Here is a 14,245-nt window from a genome sequence, read left to right as displayed (position 1 = left end):
GGTGGTGGAGAGAGACATGTGGTGGTGGTGGTGGAGAGAGACACACAGGCTTAGGTGTTGGTGTTGTCTCTCTCTCCTGTCTACTCTGCATCAGTGATGAGTCTCTCTCTGTCTGTCTAAACCTCAGGCTCCTGCAACGCCGACCTCTTCGTCATCTTATTCAATGTTCCTCCCTGCACACACACACACACACACACACACACACACACACACACACACACACTTCATAGTCAACTATAGACAAACTCATGCTGGTTTATACAAACCCGATTCCAAAAAAGTTGGGACACTGTACAAATTGTGAATAAAAAAATAATGTGATAATTTACAAATCTTATAAACTTATATTTAATTCACAATAGAATATAGATAAAATATCAAATATTAAAAGTGAGACATTTTGAAATGTCATGCCAAATATTGGATTTCATGGATTTCATGGGAGCTACACATTCCAAACAATTTGGGACAGGGAGCAATAAGAGGCTGGAAAAGTTAAATGTACATATAAGCAACAGCTCGAGGACAATTTGTAACTTATTAGGTCAATTGGCAACATGATTGGGTATAAAAAGAGCCTCTCAGAGTGGCAGTGTCTCTCAGAAGTCAAGATGGGCAGAGGATCATCAATTCCCCCAATGCTGTGGCAAAAAATAGTGGAGCAATATCAGAAAGGAGTTTCTCAGAGAAAAAATGCAAAGAGTTTGAAGTTTTTACCATCTACAGTGCATAATATCATCCAAAGATTCAGAGAATCTGGAAAAATCTCTGTGTGTAAGGCTGGAAAACCATACTGGATGCCCGTGATCTTCAGACTCTAAGATGCCACTGCATCACATACAGGAATGCTACTGTAATGGAAATCACAACATGGGCTCAGGAATACCTCCAGAACCCAATCCACCGTGCCATTCGCTGTCACCGGCTAAAACGCTATAGGTAAAAAAAAAAAAAGCCATATTAAAACATGATCCAGAAGTGCAGGCGTTTTCTCAGGGCCAAGGCTCATTTAAAATGGACTGTGGCAAAGTGGAAAACTGTTCTGTGGTCAGACAAATCAAAATTTGAAGTTCTTTTTGGAAAACTGGGATGCCATGTCATCCGGACTAAAGAGGATAAGGACAACCCAAGTTGTTCTCAGCGCTCAGTTAAGAAGCCTGCATCTCTGATGGTTTGGGGTTGCATGAGTGTGTGTGACATGGGCAGCTTACACATCTGGAAAGACACCATCAATGCTGAACGGTATATCCAAGTTCTAGAACAACATATGTTCCATCCAGACGTCGTCTCTTTCAGGGAAGACCTTGCATTTTCCAACATGACAATGGACAGGTAGTCCAAGATGGCGGCACGGCAGTAGCTCGCAGCGGCCGCTCCGAACCCAAAATGGTGCTAACTTCATTTTGTAGCCCACCCTACACAACACATGGACATCGGAGCAACCGGTGTCCCTGTGTACAACCGCAAAACACTAAAAGAACTCAGAAACAACCCAAACAACACCATTAATGATGACCTGCGGAAGAAGCTACGCAACCTCTGAAACCTCTGCGTGCTCCGAAAACCAGGCCTCCAGACCTCGGCATCGCCTGCGGCGGACGGACGGAGGAGGGGGAATCGGAAGCGCTGCTCAAAGAAGCAGAAACGCGGAAAGCGAGCGGGTGCTAATGCTAGGCTAAAAGCTAACCCTAGCCGGCCCGCTCTACCATCACTACTGCTGGCAAATGTCTGCTCCCTGGACAATAAATTAGACTACATCAGACTCCAACAAGCTACTCAGCGTGAGTACAGACACTGCTGCGTTTTTGTGTTTACTGAGACTTGGCTGAGCAACAGAGTTCCAGACGCCACCACCCAGCTGGACGGGCTAGCCGCGTTTCGTGCCGACAGAAATGCAGCTTTGTGCGGTAAGACTCACGGCGGTGGTCTGTGTGTTTACATCATCACGGAATGGTGTAAGAACTCTGTGCTTGTTTCCACCTACTGCTCATCGCTGCTGGAGTTTATTGTTGTGAGATGTAGACCTTTTTATTTACCACGGGAATTCACCACCGCTATTGTGCTCGGAGTGTACATACCACCTAGCGCTAATGCTAAGGAAGCGCTCAGTGTGCTCTAAGGGACCATTAGCGAACTTCAAAACACACACCCTGACGGATTGTTTAAAGGCGCCAGGGATTTTAATCACGCAAATCTCAGGACTGTGCTTCCCAAATTCTATTAGAATGTGGACTTTGCAACCAGAGGAGAAAACACACTGGATGTTGTTTACACAAACATCCGGGGCGCATACCAGGCGAAGCTCCGCCCCCACCTCGGGTACTCAGACCACATCTCTGTTATGTTGATCCCAGCATACAGACCACTCAGCAGGCGTTCAAGACCAGCTTGAAAACAAGTGAGAACCTAGCCAGCAGGATCCATGTCTGCTCTCCAGGACTGTTTTGAAAACACTGACTGGGGCATGTTCAGGGAAGCTGCAACCAATGGCGATTTTATCAACTTGGAGGAGTACACGTCAACAGTGACCAGCTACATCGGCAAGTGCATTGATGACGTGACCATCTCCAAGACCATCACTACACGCTCCAACCAGAGGCCATGGATGACCGCCAAGGTGCGTGCACTGCTAAAAACAAGAGACTCTGCCTTCAGAGCAGGGGACAGGGCGGCCTTGAAAACAGCAAGGGCCAAACTGTCCCGTGCCATCAGAGAGGCGAAGCGCGCACACGGCGCATGTGGCAGGGCGTCCAGGCGATCACGAATTACAAGACACCACCACCTGCTTGTGACCGTGACGCCTCCCTCCCAGATGCGCTGAATGACTTCTACGCCCGGTTCGAGGTGCAGAACAACATGGTGGCGAGGAAGACCATCCCTCCTCCCAGTGACCAGGTGCTCTGTCTAACCACAGCTGAAGTGAGGAAAACTCTATGCAGAGTTAACCCACGGAAGTCTGCTGGACCAGACAACATTCCTGGCAGAGTGCTGAGGGGATGTGCAGAACAGCTAGTGGATGTCTTTACCGACATCTTCAACATCTCCCTGAGCAGCGCCACTGTCGCTACGTGCCTCAAGACGACGACCATCATTTCTGTGCCGAAGAAGTCTTCTGTCTCCTGCCTCAATGACTATCATCCCATTGCACTCACACCCATCATTATGAAGTGCTCCGAGAGGCTTGTCATGAGGCACATAAAGACCCAGCTCCCACCCGCACTGGACCCCATGCAGTTCACGTATCATCCAAACCGCTCCACGGATGATGCCATCTCCATAACCCTCCATCTGGCCCTCACCCATCTGGATAACAAGGACTCTTATGTAAGGATGCTGTTCATAGACTTTAGGTCAGCATTCAACAGAATTTTTCATCAGCACCTTATTGAGAAGCTGAGCCTACTGGGCCTGAACACCTACCTCTGCAACTGGATCCTGGACTTCCTGACTGAGAGACCTCAGTCAGTACGGATCGGGAACAGCATCTCCAGCACCACCACACTGGTCCCCACCACTGAAGTCCCTCAGGGCTGTGTGCTCAGTCCACTGCTGTTCACTCTGCTGACTCACGACTGTGCACCAACGCACAGCTCGAATCATATCATCAAGTTTGCCGATGACACGACCGTGGTGGGTATCATCAGCAAGAACGACGAGTCAGCATACAGAAAGGAAGGGGCAACGGTTAACAGCCTGGTGTGGAGCCAACAACCTGTCTCTGAACGTCGACAAAACTAAAGAGATGGTTGTTGACTTCAAGAGAACACAGAGTGACCATTCTCCACTGATCATCGATGGATCCTCAGTGGAGATCGTCAAGAGCACCAAATTCCGGGTTCCGGTTTTGTCAAAGTGAGAGAGAGCAGCGGGGACGAGGACCTCCCAACCACACTCCTTTCAAACCTGTTAAAGCGTCTTCTTTTTTTTATATAATTGCTTAACGACGTTAAATATAAGATCTACACTCAATTCGGGAAGAGAAATTAGCAACTTGAAGCAGAAGCAAGGTACTGCACCAGCAACACGTTCAGGTGCTACTATGGCGGGCAAGTTAGCAATCATGGCGTCTAACGAAACCGCTAACAGCAAGGGTTCACCTGTTAAAGACGACACAGACAATTTGTCAATGAGTCAGCTAATCTTCGAACTGGCAAAACAACGGGCCAGTTTAAAAGAGGACATGGCAAGCTTGATTCAAGATTTAATCCAGCCATTGCAAGCCTCACTTGACACGTTAAGGGAAACAGTAAGCTCGTTTCAGCATCGGCTCACGTCTACTGAAGTATTAGCTGGTGAAAACTTTGAAAGGCTGGTCGCAGCAGAAGCGACGATTACAGCCTTGAAAACGCAAAATTCATCTCTTCTTGACCAAATTGATCATCTTGAGAACAGATCCAGAAGGGCTAACCTGCATATTATTAACATTCCGGAAGGCAGTGAAGATGGAAAAGACCCCGTTAAATTTGTATCTGCGTTGCTTAAAGAAACTATGGAGAGCATGTATGACAGTCCTCCTGAACTTGAGCGTGCTGTAAGAAAAAATGATGAGGACAACGAAGATCGTAATGAAGAAGTTTATAACAGTGTAGCAGTGACAAAATACACGAAGCACTTTGGGTTCATCGAAGTCAGAAAGAACCCAGAGCAAACTCTGCCCAGATATTTTATATTGTTCTTCCCTTTGAAGTATAGACCGGAGTTATCCTTTAAATGTAAATTAGATGTAGGACATGCATGTGGGGACAAAAGGCTGGGGGATACCACTCTCAGGGCAGAGGTCAGCAGGTGGTAATCACCGGTATTCACACCTTTACTGGCACCGGCCCCCCAGCAGGTCAGGATGCATGGTCTCAGATACCTTTTGGTTAGAGATAGTTTTTGATGGCTTGCTGCCTCTCCCAGACTGATTCAATTAAGTCTATGATTAAGATTGATACAACTGAAATTCTACATCAAACTACATAACTACTTTTTATCCATTTTAAGCCGTTTTGAGGATGAGCTGAATTTGATATAGCGTGGGGTGGAATCTGGATTGAGGCAGTCTGTAATTCTTACAGTCCCCCCTTTGATGCTTTTGGCCTGAAGCATCACATCCACTCCCTTTACACAGATTACACCTCCTGTCTTAGGCAGGTGCCCAGTGGCGGTGAAGCCCTGCCTTAGGTTGTCCTCCTTCGGCCCTCAGAGAATCTTACCCGTCATTGGAACATTCACCTCATGCACACTGGTTATCGCTTCATCTCATTCGGCATGCTTACAATGCAGGTTTCTACTAAAATTTTTGTTATATGTAAAATCTTATCTATCATTGGGTCATCAACTTAGGCACACCTGTTTCATCCAATTGATCAAACGTATTAGACATATCTCTATAAAATATTTGGCTATATGTAAAATTTAATCTGGGTTTGGAATAGAGGCCTTCAGGAATCATCATAACCAATAGAGGCATCCTACATTGAATATTGAATCATACGCAATCTGACATCTTAACATAAAACAAATACAATAGAACATAATACACTGTCAAAAATAGGAAAATTACATAGACAAACATGGGCTGCCACTCTTGGGCCCTGGCTGCCACTCTTGGGCCCTTGAGCAAGGCCCTTAACCCTCTATGCTCCGGGGGTCCCTTACGAGGGAAATATCAAGGTCCGTGACGTCGGAGTGACGTGGGGCCGCCTTCCCGTGGGCTCACCACCTGCAGGAGGGACTGTAAGGGACGGTGCTGTGAGGATTGGGCAGCAGTCGAAGGCGGGGACCTGCTTAGACTGCTGCGCCCGCGATCCGGATTAAGGATAAGCGGGAGAAAATGACTGAATGAACATAGACAAACATTAAAGTCTTTCATAAACAATGGGAATGTCCTATAGTGATCTTAGAATTTTCTGAAATCTGACATCTTAACATGGAACACATACAACATAATATTTGGCCAATAATAAGGAATATAACATACATACATACATACATACATACATACATACATACATACAGTGATCTTAAAAGTTACATCCCAAATTAAACCGGAATAGGAAAAATACAATTCTGGGATATTTTTTTATCAAACTAATTGCTCTTCTGGTTCGAACGATGTCTGTTGATATGGTCTCGTCTTCACCGAACCAGCAGGAAGTGCTGGTTGTAGCTCTGCGTATTCTTGCATCATTCTCGTCACTGGAAAGGACAATGCTACCATCCGTTCAGCCATTTTTGTTTGGTGATTCTGAAAAACTCAGGGAAACAGAAAGAATTGCCCGCCTCCCCTTTTCACACATAAAAGTTCTCAGTGTATCTGGAGTTTCCTCTGAAAACACTGGGCACATTAACAATAAATAAATATTGAATGGGATGAAAGCCCATTACCAAAGCATCACTTAAGTTGAAGGTGCAGCACCTCTAAATGCTGTGGGAGAAGCATTACATGTTAAAATTCAGCAGTTAACTCTACTCTTTACTGTGGTATTGTTGGTGTTACTTATGGTAGAAATAACCCATACAATTCCACCTTGAGAGATTGGTTCAACATAGTTAACACACACACATTGAATAATCTAATGACTAAACAATTGTTCTATTAGCTCAGCGGTTTCTATCGACATACAAACTTAGACCTTTCCTCTTATCTTAGCTTGTCAGCAGTCACTTTAAAACCTGGCTAATAGGACAAAACTTAGCTAGATCATTATCAAATTGTAGTTTAAATCTCCAACATAAGATTACTAATTATGGTTAACATTTACAGCCCTGAAAGGCCTAAAGCTACAATTCTACCCCAAATCCAGTCTTATGCAACAATTTTTAACTACTTTGGTGTAAATGTATTACAGTGCATTAATAACTACAGCATAACAATTAATCTAAATGAATACACAACAGTAGAAACTTTAGCTACATTAGCCTAAATGCACTTGAGCACATTAACAACTGTTCAACACCAGCTAAATTCACATTAGTCTACATCTATGTTTGTTACATGCGTAACTTATAGCATATGTTTCCATAAGAACAACTGCAAGGACTGTGATTTTAACAATATAAGCTTAATTTCAAAGTTGCTTTAAACTCAATATCTTTGTCGGGAATCTTTGTCGGGACCGAAAGGCATAAAATGCAGTAAGTCGTTAACCAAGGCAACATTAGCAAACAGAGTTTTTACTCTTAGGGGACAGCTAACCATTTTACTACAGACCCCATAGCCTTATTGAATACTGCTGTTAGTTCACATAAAGTTTCTTTTAGATGCAGAGATACCTGATCTGGGTTATCAGAATGCATATTTCTGCGCTGGAGGAAATAGGGTGGTGGACGTCCCTTTCCTAAAGACCAGCATTTGTGGACTACGTGGACAATCTTGTGGCAAAAGAAAAAAATTTACTTTGCTTATAAAGCAACTTCAATTGCTCACATTCTTCCGTGGCCTTAAAATCTGGCTCATCAACACCTAGTGCTGATACAGGATGAGACGTCTTTGAACTAGAATTACTACTGTAAAACTGTATCATCTTACTAATAATCTCATTGTATTCAGATAAATGTGTCACATGCATTGCTATAGCAGAGTGGGTGAAGGGATCACACTTCTTAATCAAGGCAGATTTAAAACTGACATCATTCTGAGTAATATCAGGATTGCCACTGAAAGTTTTAAAGGCATCAAATAATCGCTCAGAAAACACCACTGAGTGCTCCCCTTCTCGCATGTGCATGTCTGCTATTCTATCCCAGTTCACTGACATCAGCCCCAACACTTCAAGCAGTGCCTGTTTCCAAATTATTTGCAGATCTGTCCTTTACTTTCTAAATTAAGGCTCCAGACAAGGTGTCAGGCAAACAAAGGGTTAACAAAATGCATGTGTCTCCATCCGTACATTTGTAAATGTCGGCATATCGTTCCAGGTTTTTCAGAAAATCTAAGGGATTCTGTTTTACAGGATCAAATTTCCAAATATTCTTAAACACAGTTTCTAGTTTCTAAACCCTCTGACCAGAGTCGAGACCATTGGCTCCTCCCCTCCATCATTAGCTCTCAGAGTCGTAGTGACGTGAATTGGTGCTACTGGGAATCTAACTGTATAGTCAGAGCTTTCACTATTGACATCTACCAACCTTTTACTGGGATTTTCCTCAATTCTGCCATTCTTTATCAAAAACTGACAGGCAGCATTAGATTCCTCCAAATTATTAAACAAGGATTCAACAGATGATTTGAGCAAACTGTTGTTAGTTTTCAGAAATGCGATCTCTTTCTGCATTCTGTCCTTTTCTTCTTTTCATATTGTTTCACTGACTTGGTAATTTTTTGTATAAACGTCTCCGATACTGACTGAATGAAGCTGCTTATTTTCAGACTCAAGCTCATCTAGCTTCCTCCTGGTTACCTTATAGGAGGCAAAAACTCCCTGAAGGGCATTTGCAATTTTTCCTTGTTTGTTCCTGGGCATCTTAGGATAAGTTTCAAACTTAGAAACAGCCCATTTATAAGGCTTATCAACAACCTTCTCTATTCCATCAAACATCCCTTGTGAGCCGTGTTTAGCGATGTACTTAATAATCAGCTCTTCCATTTCCAAAATACTCCAAAGTTACAACTACCCGTTATGTAGATACTTTAAGATACATGTTAGTCTATTTATTCACCGTAACAATAGTTGTTAAACGTCAGCAATATAACACAAACAGTTATAAATGCAACACTGTCACAATACAAGACAAAACCACACTATGTGTTTAAAACAGTGTCACAGTCCGTCGTACAAAACTGTTATTACCGCGTTTTTCCCAACTACACGTAATCTAGTTGCCTAAAAATAGCCGTAAATCTATTTACCGATTAAACCTCTGAAATAATTCAAACTAACTGTTCAAAATATTACGCTGTCACAGTACCGCGTTATAACCTGAACCAGTGTACTTAGCCACAGTACTTCGTGCTTAAAACATGAGTTTAAAACAGTGTCACAGTGCGTCGGACAACCACAGTACTTCGGGTTACTGTTTAAACTTTACAGAGCCGCTGTGCGTCGCGCTCTTTACACTACTACCAGTTTCACTTACGTCAGAAACTGTAATAGTACTCTCACAGAAAGTTTTAATTACTTTAGAAACTTAGAAACTTAAGCACTTTGCTTCAGTTACTTTAGAAACAATACAATTCCAATACAACTCTGCCGCCACACTACGTCGGGCTGATTCAGTTCTGTTAGAATCTTACACAGAAATGTACAGAATAGGCTTAAGAACTCCTCCTGCTTATACTGAATAAACTAAATATTTTTCTTGCCCTTTAAAATCTTTCTTTTCTAGGTTTTTTAAACGAGGGGTTCCCTGAAATAAAATAAAAGCATAGAAGAAAGAAACTGTTTTCTTACCTTTCCCCCTTTTTTTTTTTTTTTTTTTTTTCTCGGAAATCCCTCGCTGGGTGGCTCGCCAATGTAAGAAAAAATGATGAGGACAACGAAGATCGTAATGAAGAAGTTTATAACAGCGTAGCAGTGACAAAATACATGAAGCACTTTGGGTTCATCGAAGTCAGAAAGAACCCAGAGAAAACTATATAAAACTAAAAGATATTTTATATTGTTCTTCCCTTTGAAGTATAGACCGGAGTTATCCTTTAAATGTAAATTAGATGTAGGACATGCATGTGGGGACAAAAGGCTGGGGGATACCACTCTCAGGGCAGAGGTCAGCAGGTGGTAATCACCGGTATTCACACCTTTACTGGCACCGGCCCCCCAGCAGGTCAGGATGCATGGTCTCAGATACCTTTTGGTTAGAGATAGTTCTTGATGGCTTGCTGCCTCTCCCAGACTGATTCAATTAAGTCTATGATTAAGATTGATACAACTGAAATTCTACATCAAACTACATAACTACTTTTTATCCATTTTAAGCCGTTTTGAGGATGAGCTGAATTTGATATAGCGTGGGGTGGAATCTGGATTGAGGCAGTCTGTAATTCTTACAGTGCACATCGCGCGCTTCGCCCCAGACCGGGTGCAGGACAATCTCCAAGACCATTCATTGTCTGCTTCCACAGATTTCAGGAAAAGGAGAGGCACTGCACTGGGCCAGGCAACATGATATTAAATACAACGGAGTGTCACTGAGGCTGTACCCGGATCTGAGCGCAGCCTTAGCAAAGAAACGCGCCGGATTCAAGGATATTAAACAGTCCCTCTATGAGAAAGGTATAAAGTTTCAACTTCTGTATCCTGCCCATCTCCGAGTAAAGTTCGGGGAAGAAACAAACACCTTTGATTCACCTACGGCTGCTGAGACTTTTTACAGGCAACGCATTCATGCACAAGATTAAAAACTCTTTGGCTAACAGGCTGCACTTTCTGCGACGGTGAATAATAACAGCAAAACACTCGGGGATGTGGTCATTTAAATCGCTAAGAAGAGACAGAATTTTTGCTTTTGTTTCTGTTTAATGCCTTGTAGTTTAAGCTGCACAATTCATTGTAGTGACGCTATGCTGTACTTCATGTATATATTGGTGGTTTGGGCTCCTCAAGTAGTTTAAATGGTAGAGTACGAATAACCGTGAGCCGTGTGAGTTAAACGGGTTGCTGCTGCTTGTTTCAGTTGGGGAAACAAGCATAGGGAGTATTATGGGAGGTTTGGTTTTGTGTTTTGTTTATTACAAGAAGTTTTGTTTTATGTTATGTCTTCAGAAGTTCTTAACAGTGAGGAAACTTGTATTGCTGATTGCATCTGTGTGCTGTTCTTGCCTGTTTAAATTTATATTTGCACATGGCTAATAAACCCGATTTAGCTAAATCTCCTGGGGGGTCGAAAGTTAGATTTGTTAGCTGGAATGTAAAAGGCCTAAATGGCCCAACCAAAAGGAGCAGGATTTTGGCATATTTAAGAAAATTCAAATCTGAAATAATATTCCTACAGGAGACACACCTACGTATTAGCGATCAGTTTAGACTCAGGAAACCGTGGGTGGGACAGGTTTTTCACTCTAATTTTGACTCTAAGGCACGGGGCACTGCCATTTTGATACACAAAAACATTCAATTTACGGTCTCTGCTTCTATTATGGATCCTCAGGGTAGATATGTTATAGTCTCTGGGAGTTTGTATCATGTTCCTGTCTTATTAGTTAACGTATATGCCCCCAACTGGGACGATGTAAGTTTTATTAATGAGCTTGTTTCTATTCTGCCAGATCTTAACTCCCATCGCATGATATTTGGTGGTGACTTGAATACTGTTATGGATCCACCCCTCGATCGTTCCAACCCCAGGTCATTATCCCGTTCTAAGATGGCCCAAGCCTTATCCACATTCTTTGATCAAGTGGGAGCCGTTGATCCGTGGCGATTTCTGTTTCCACGCAGCAAAGCATACTCCTATTTCTCACAAGTACACCACTCCTATTCAAGAATCGATTACTTCTTTATAGATAAATCTCTCCTTCCTTCTGTTGAACAAATTGATTATTTACCTATTGTGGAATCAGATCATGCTCCTGTGCAATTAGATCTCGTTTGCAATCTGAGGTACAACGAACGGCCTCTGTGGAGACTGAATACGTCCTTGTTATCAGACCCTGAATTTTGTACATTCGTAACTACGGCCATAGATAACTTCTTACTGCATAACAGATCAGAATCTATATCGGCATCTACATTGTGGGAAACACTGAAAGTAGTCATAAGGGGGGAAATAATCTCATATACTTCAACTCTAAATAAAATGCGTAAACAAAAAATAGACAATTTAATTGACTCTATTAGGAGACTGGACCGCCTCTATTCTGTGTCTCCCTCACCAGAACTTTATAAGGAACGGTTGAGCCTTCAAGTCCATTATAAGCTGCTCTCAACAAATAAAACTGAATAGTGCTTGTTACGTGCTAGAGGGTATATATATGAACATGGGGAAAAGGCAGGTCGACTTTTAGCCTACCAATTAAAATCTAAAGCTGCCTTTCAAATTATACCTCGAATTCAAAACAATGATGAAGATTTAATCGTTAATCCCATTGAAATTAATACAATCTTTAGGAACTACTTTTTAGATTTATATGCTTCTGAAAGCCCTACATTAAACTCTGGAATGCTGGAATTTTTGGACAGTATAGATATACCCACTCTTGATTCAGCGCAGAAAACATATTTGGAGGGAAACATACAAATAGAGGAAATTCTAAATGCTATTTCATTAATGCAGAACAAAAAACCCCTGGCCCAGATGGCTACCCTATAGATTTTTACAAAAAATTTGCAACCAAATTAGCCCCTATTATTCTTGATATGTTTGAGGGTTTTTTTTGTAAGGGGATGCTTGCCGAAAACTTTGAATGACGCAAACATAATTCTATTGTTAAAACCTGGCAAAGATCCCGTAAAACTCTTACAGGCCAATATCACTCCTTAACGCCGATACTAAAATCTTGTCAAAAATCCTTGCATTACGTTTAGATACAGTAATAGGGAATTTAATTTCTGTCGACCAAACGGGTTTTGTCAGAGGTCGTCATTCTTTTAGTAATATACGTAGATTGCTGGGGGTAATCCACTCATCGAAACTTGCTCAGGGCCCTATACCCCAGGTTGTTATTTCACTAGATGCCGAAAAAGCATTTGACAGGGTTGAGTGGAAGTATTTATTCTCGGTGCTGGAAAGATTTGTCTTTGGAACATATTTTCTCTCACTGGCTCGGAGAAGAATATTGCTTGATTGGAAATCAAGTAAACCACCTTTAGTTTCAATCTGGCTTAAAGATTTGATGCTATTTTTGAAATTGGAAAAAAATCTCATATTTTGAAAAGGGTGCAGCTCTTCCCCCAAACTGAGTTGGAAGGCTTGTGCGCATTGTAACAGGTAATGCCGTCAGGTGCAATGGGCTAACAATGTTGTTCAGTATTTCCTCATTGTTTGCAATGTCATAACTGTGTTTTTGTTTTTTTGGGGCGTGTTTTTGGGTTGTTTTTTTTTTTTTTTATTGTGGGGGGGGGGGAGAGAAAAAAAGAAAAGGGGGGGACAGGCAATGTGGAAAAAACTGTCAATTAGCTTTCGCCTAATGTTATTGTTGTTTGTTATTGCGCTTTCCTCTGTTCCTTCCTCAATAAAAATATTAAAAGGAAAAAAGAGCACCAAATTACTTGGTGTTCATCTGGCAGACACATGGTCACTTAACACCAGCTCCATCACCAAGAAAGCCCAGCAGCGTCTCTACTTCCTGAGAAGGCTGAGGAAAGCTCATCTCCCTCCCCCCATCCTGACCATGTTCTACAGAGGGACCATTGAGAGCATCTTGAGCAGCTGCATCACTGCCTGGTTTGGGAACTGCACCATCTTAGATCGCAAGACCCTACAGAGGATAGTGAGGACAGCTGAGAAGATCATCAGAGTCTTTCTCCCCTCTATCATGGACATTTACACCACACGCTGCATCCGCAAAGAACACAGCATTGTGGATGACCACACACACCGAAGCATTCGGGCCGCCACATCCAGACTGTGCAACTGTTTTTTCCCGCAAGCCATCAGGCTCCTCAACAAACATCTGAACTGAACTCTCTCTCACACACACACACACACTCACACACACTTACACAAAACTGTGTGACTGATCTGTACAACCCGACTCAACACACATCATACACTTCGCACACCCAGGTTTCAGCAGCATTCACACCTTTCATTATCGCAAAATGTTTACATGCCGTTTGTTGCTGATTTTCCGGGACTTGCTCTTTTGCACAATATTCTGTCCAAATCCTTTGGTCACTGTTCAGTTTATTTTGATTGCTGCTTTATTGTAGAATTGCACAATTCTGTTTACATTTTTCTGCTACTGTGCACCTTATTTTGTTACGACAGGTTTTACTGGCGGAGCTACTGCTGTTTTTATTTTTATATTTTGTGTATTGTGTATTGTCCTGCACTGTCCTGTGTTGTCTCGCACTGTCTTGTGATGTCTTTTGCACTGTTTGCACCAGCTGCACACGTGCACTTTATGTGGCGAGGATCTTAGTTCCTGGCCCTGTGTTCTTCTGTTCTGTGACTGTTGTTTACTGTTGTTTTATGTAGCACCTGGGTTCAGGAGGAACGTTGTCTCATTTTCACTGTGTACTGCATCAGCTATACATGGTTGAATGACAATAAAAGCTTCTTGACTTGACTTGCCAGACCACATACTGCATTAATTACAACATCATGGCTTCGTAGAAGAAGGATCGGGTACTGAAGTGGGCAGCCTGCAGTCCAGATC

The 14,245-nt window shown here is 42.5% G+C and overlaps 1 protein-coding gene and 1 long non-coding RNA gene across 2 annotated transcripts in view; both read right to left on the bottom strand.

Moving 5' to 3' along the window:
• mfsd1l (major facilitator superfamily domain containing 1-like) overlaps positions 1-14,245 on the bottom strand; it is a 55,673-nt gene continuing 41,428 nt past the window's right edge. The window contains exon 13 of the mRNA XM_083547255.1: positions 1-173. Coding sequence (XP_083403381.1) covers positions 117-173 — 57 coding nt within the window. The 3' untranslated portion in view covers positions 1-116. The remainder of the gene's footprint in view (positions 174-14,245) is intronic.
• LOC310730823 lies at positions 4,561-9,978 on the bottom strand. Its single transcript, XR_014534973.1, has 3 exons — positions 8,330-9,978; positions 5,843-7,092; positions 4,561-5,563 (listed from the first exon to the last, which is right to left on the bottom strand). It is a non-coding gene; the product is annotated as an uncharacterized lncRNA (long non-coding RNA).

The sequence above is a fragment of the Silurus aristotelis genome (assembly GCF_946808225.1).
Source record: "Silurus aristotelis genome assembly, chromosome: 1".
Lineage (NCBI taxonomy): Eukaryota > Metazoa > Chordata > Actinopteri > Siluriformes > Siluridae > Silurus > Silurus aristotelis.
Note: the sequence above shows the minus strand (reverse complement) of the source record. Positions and strands in the feature narration are given on the sequence as shown.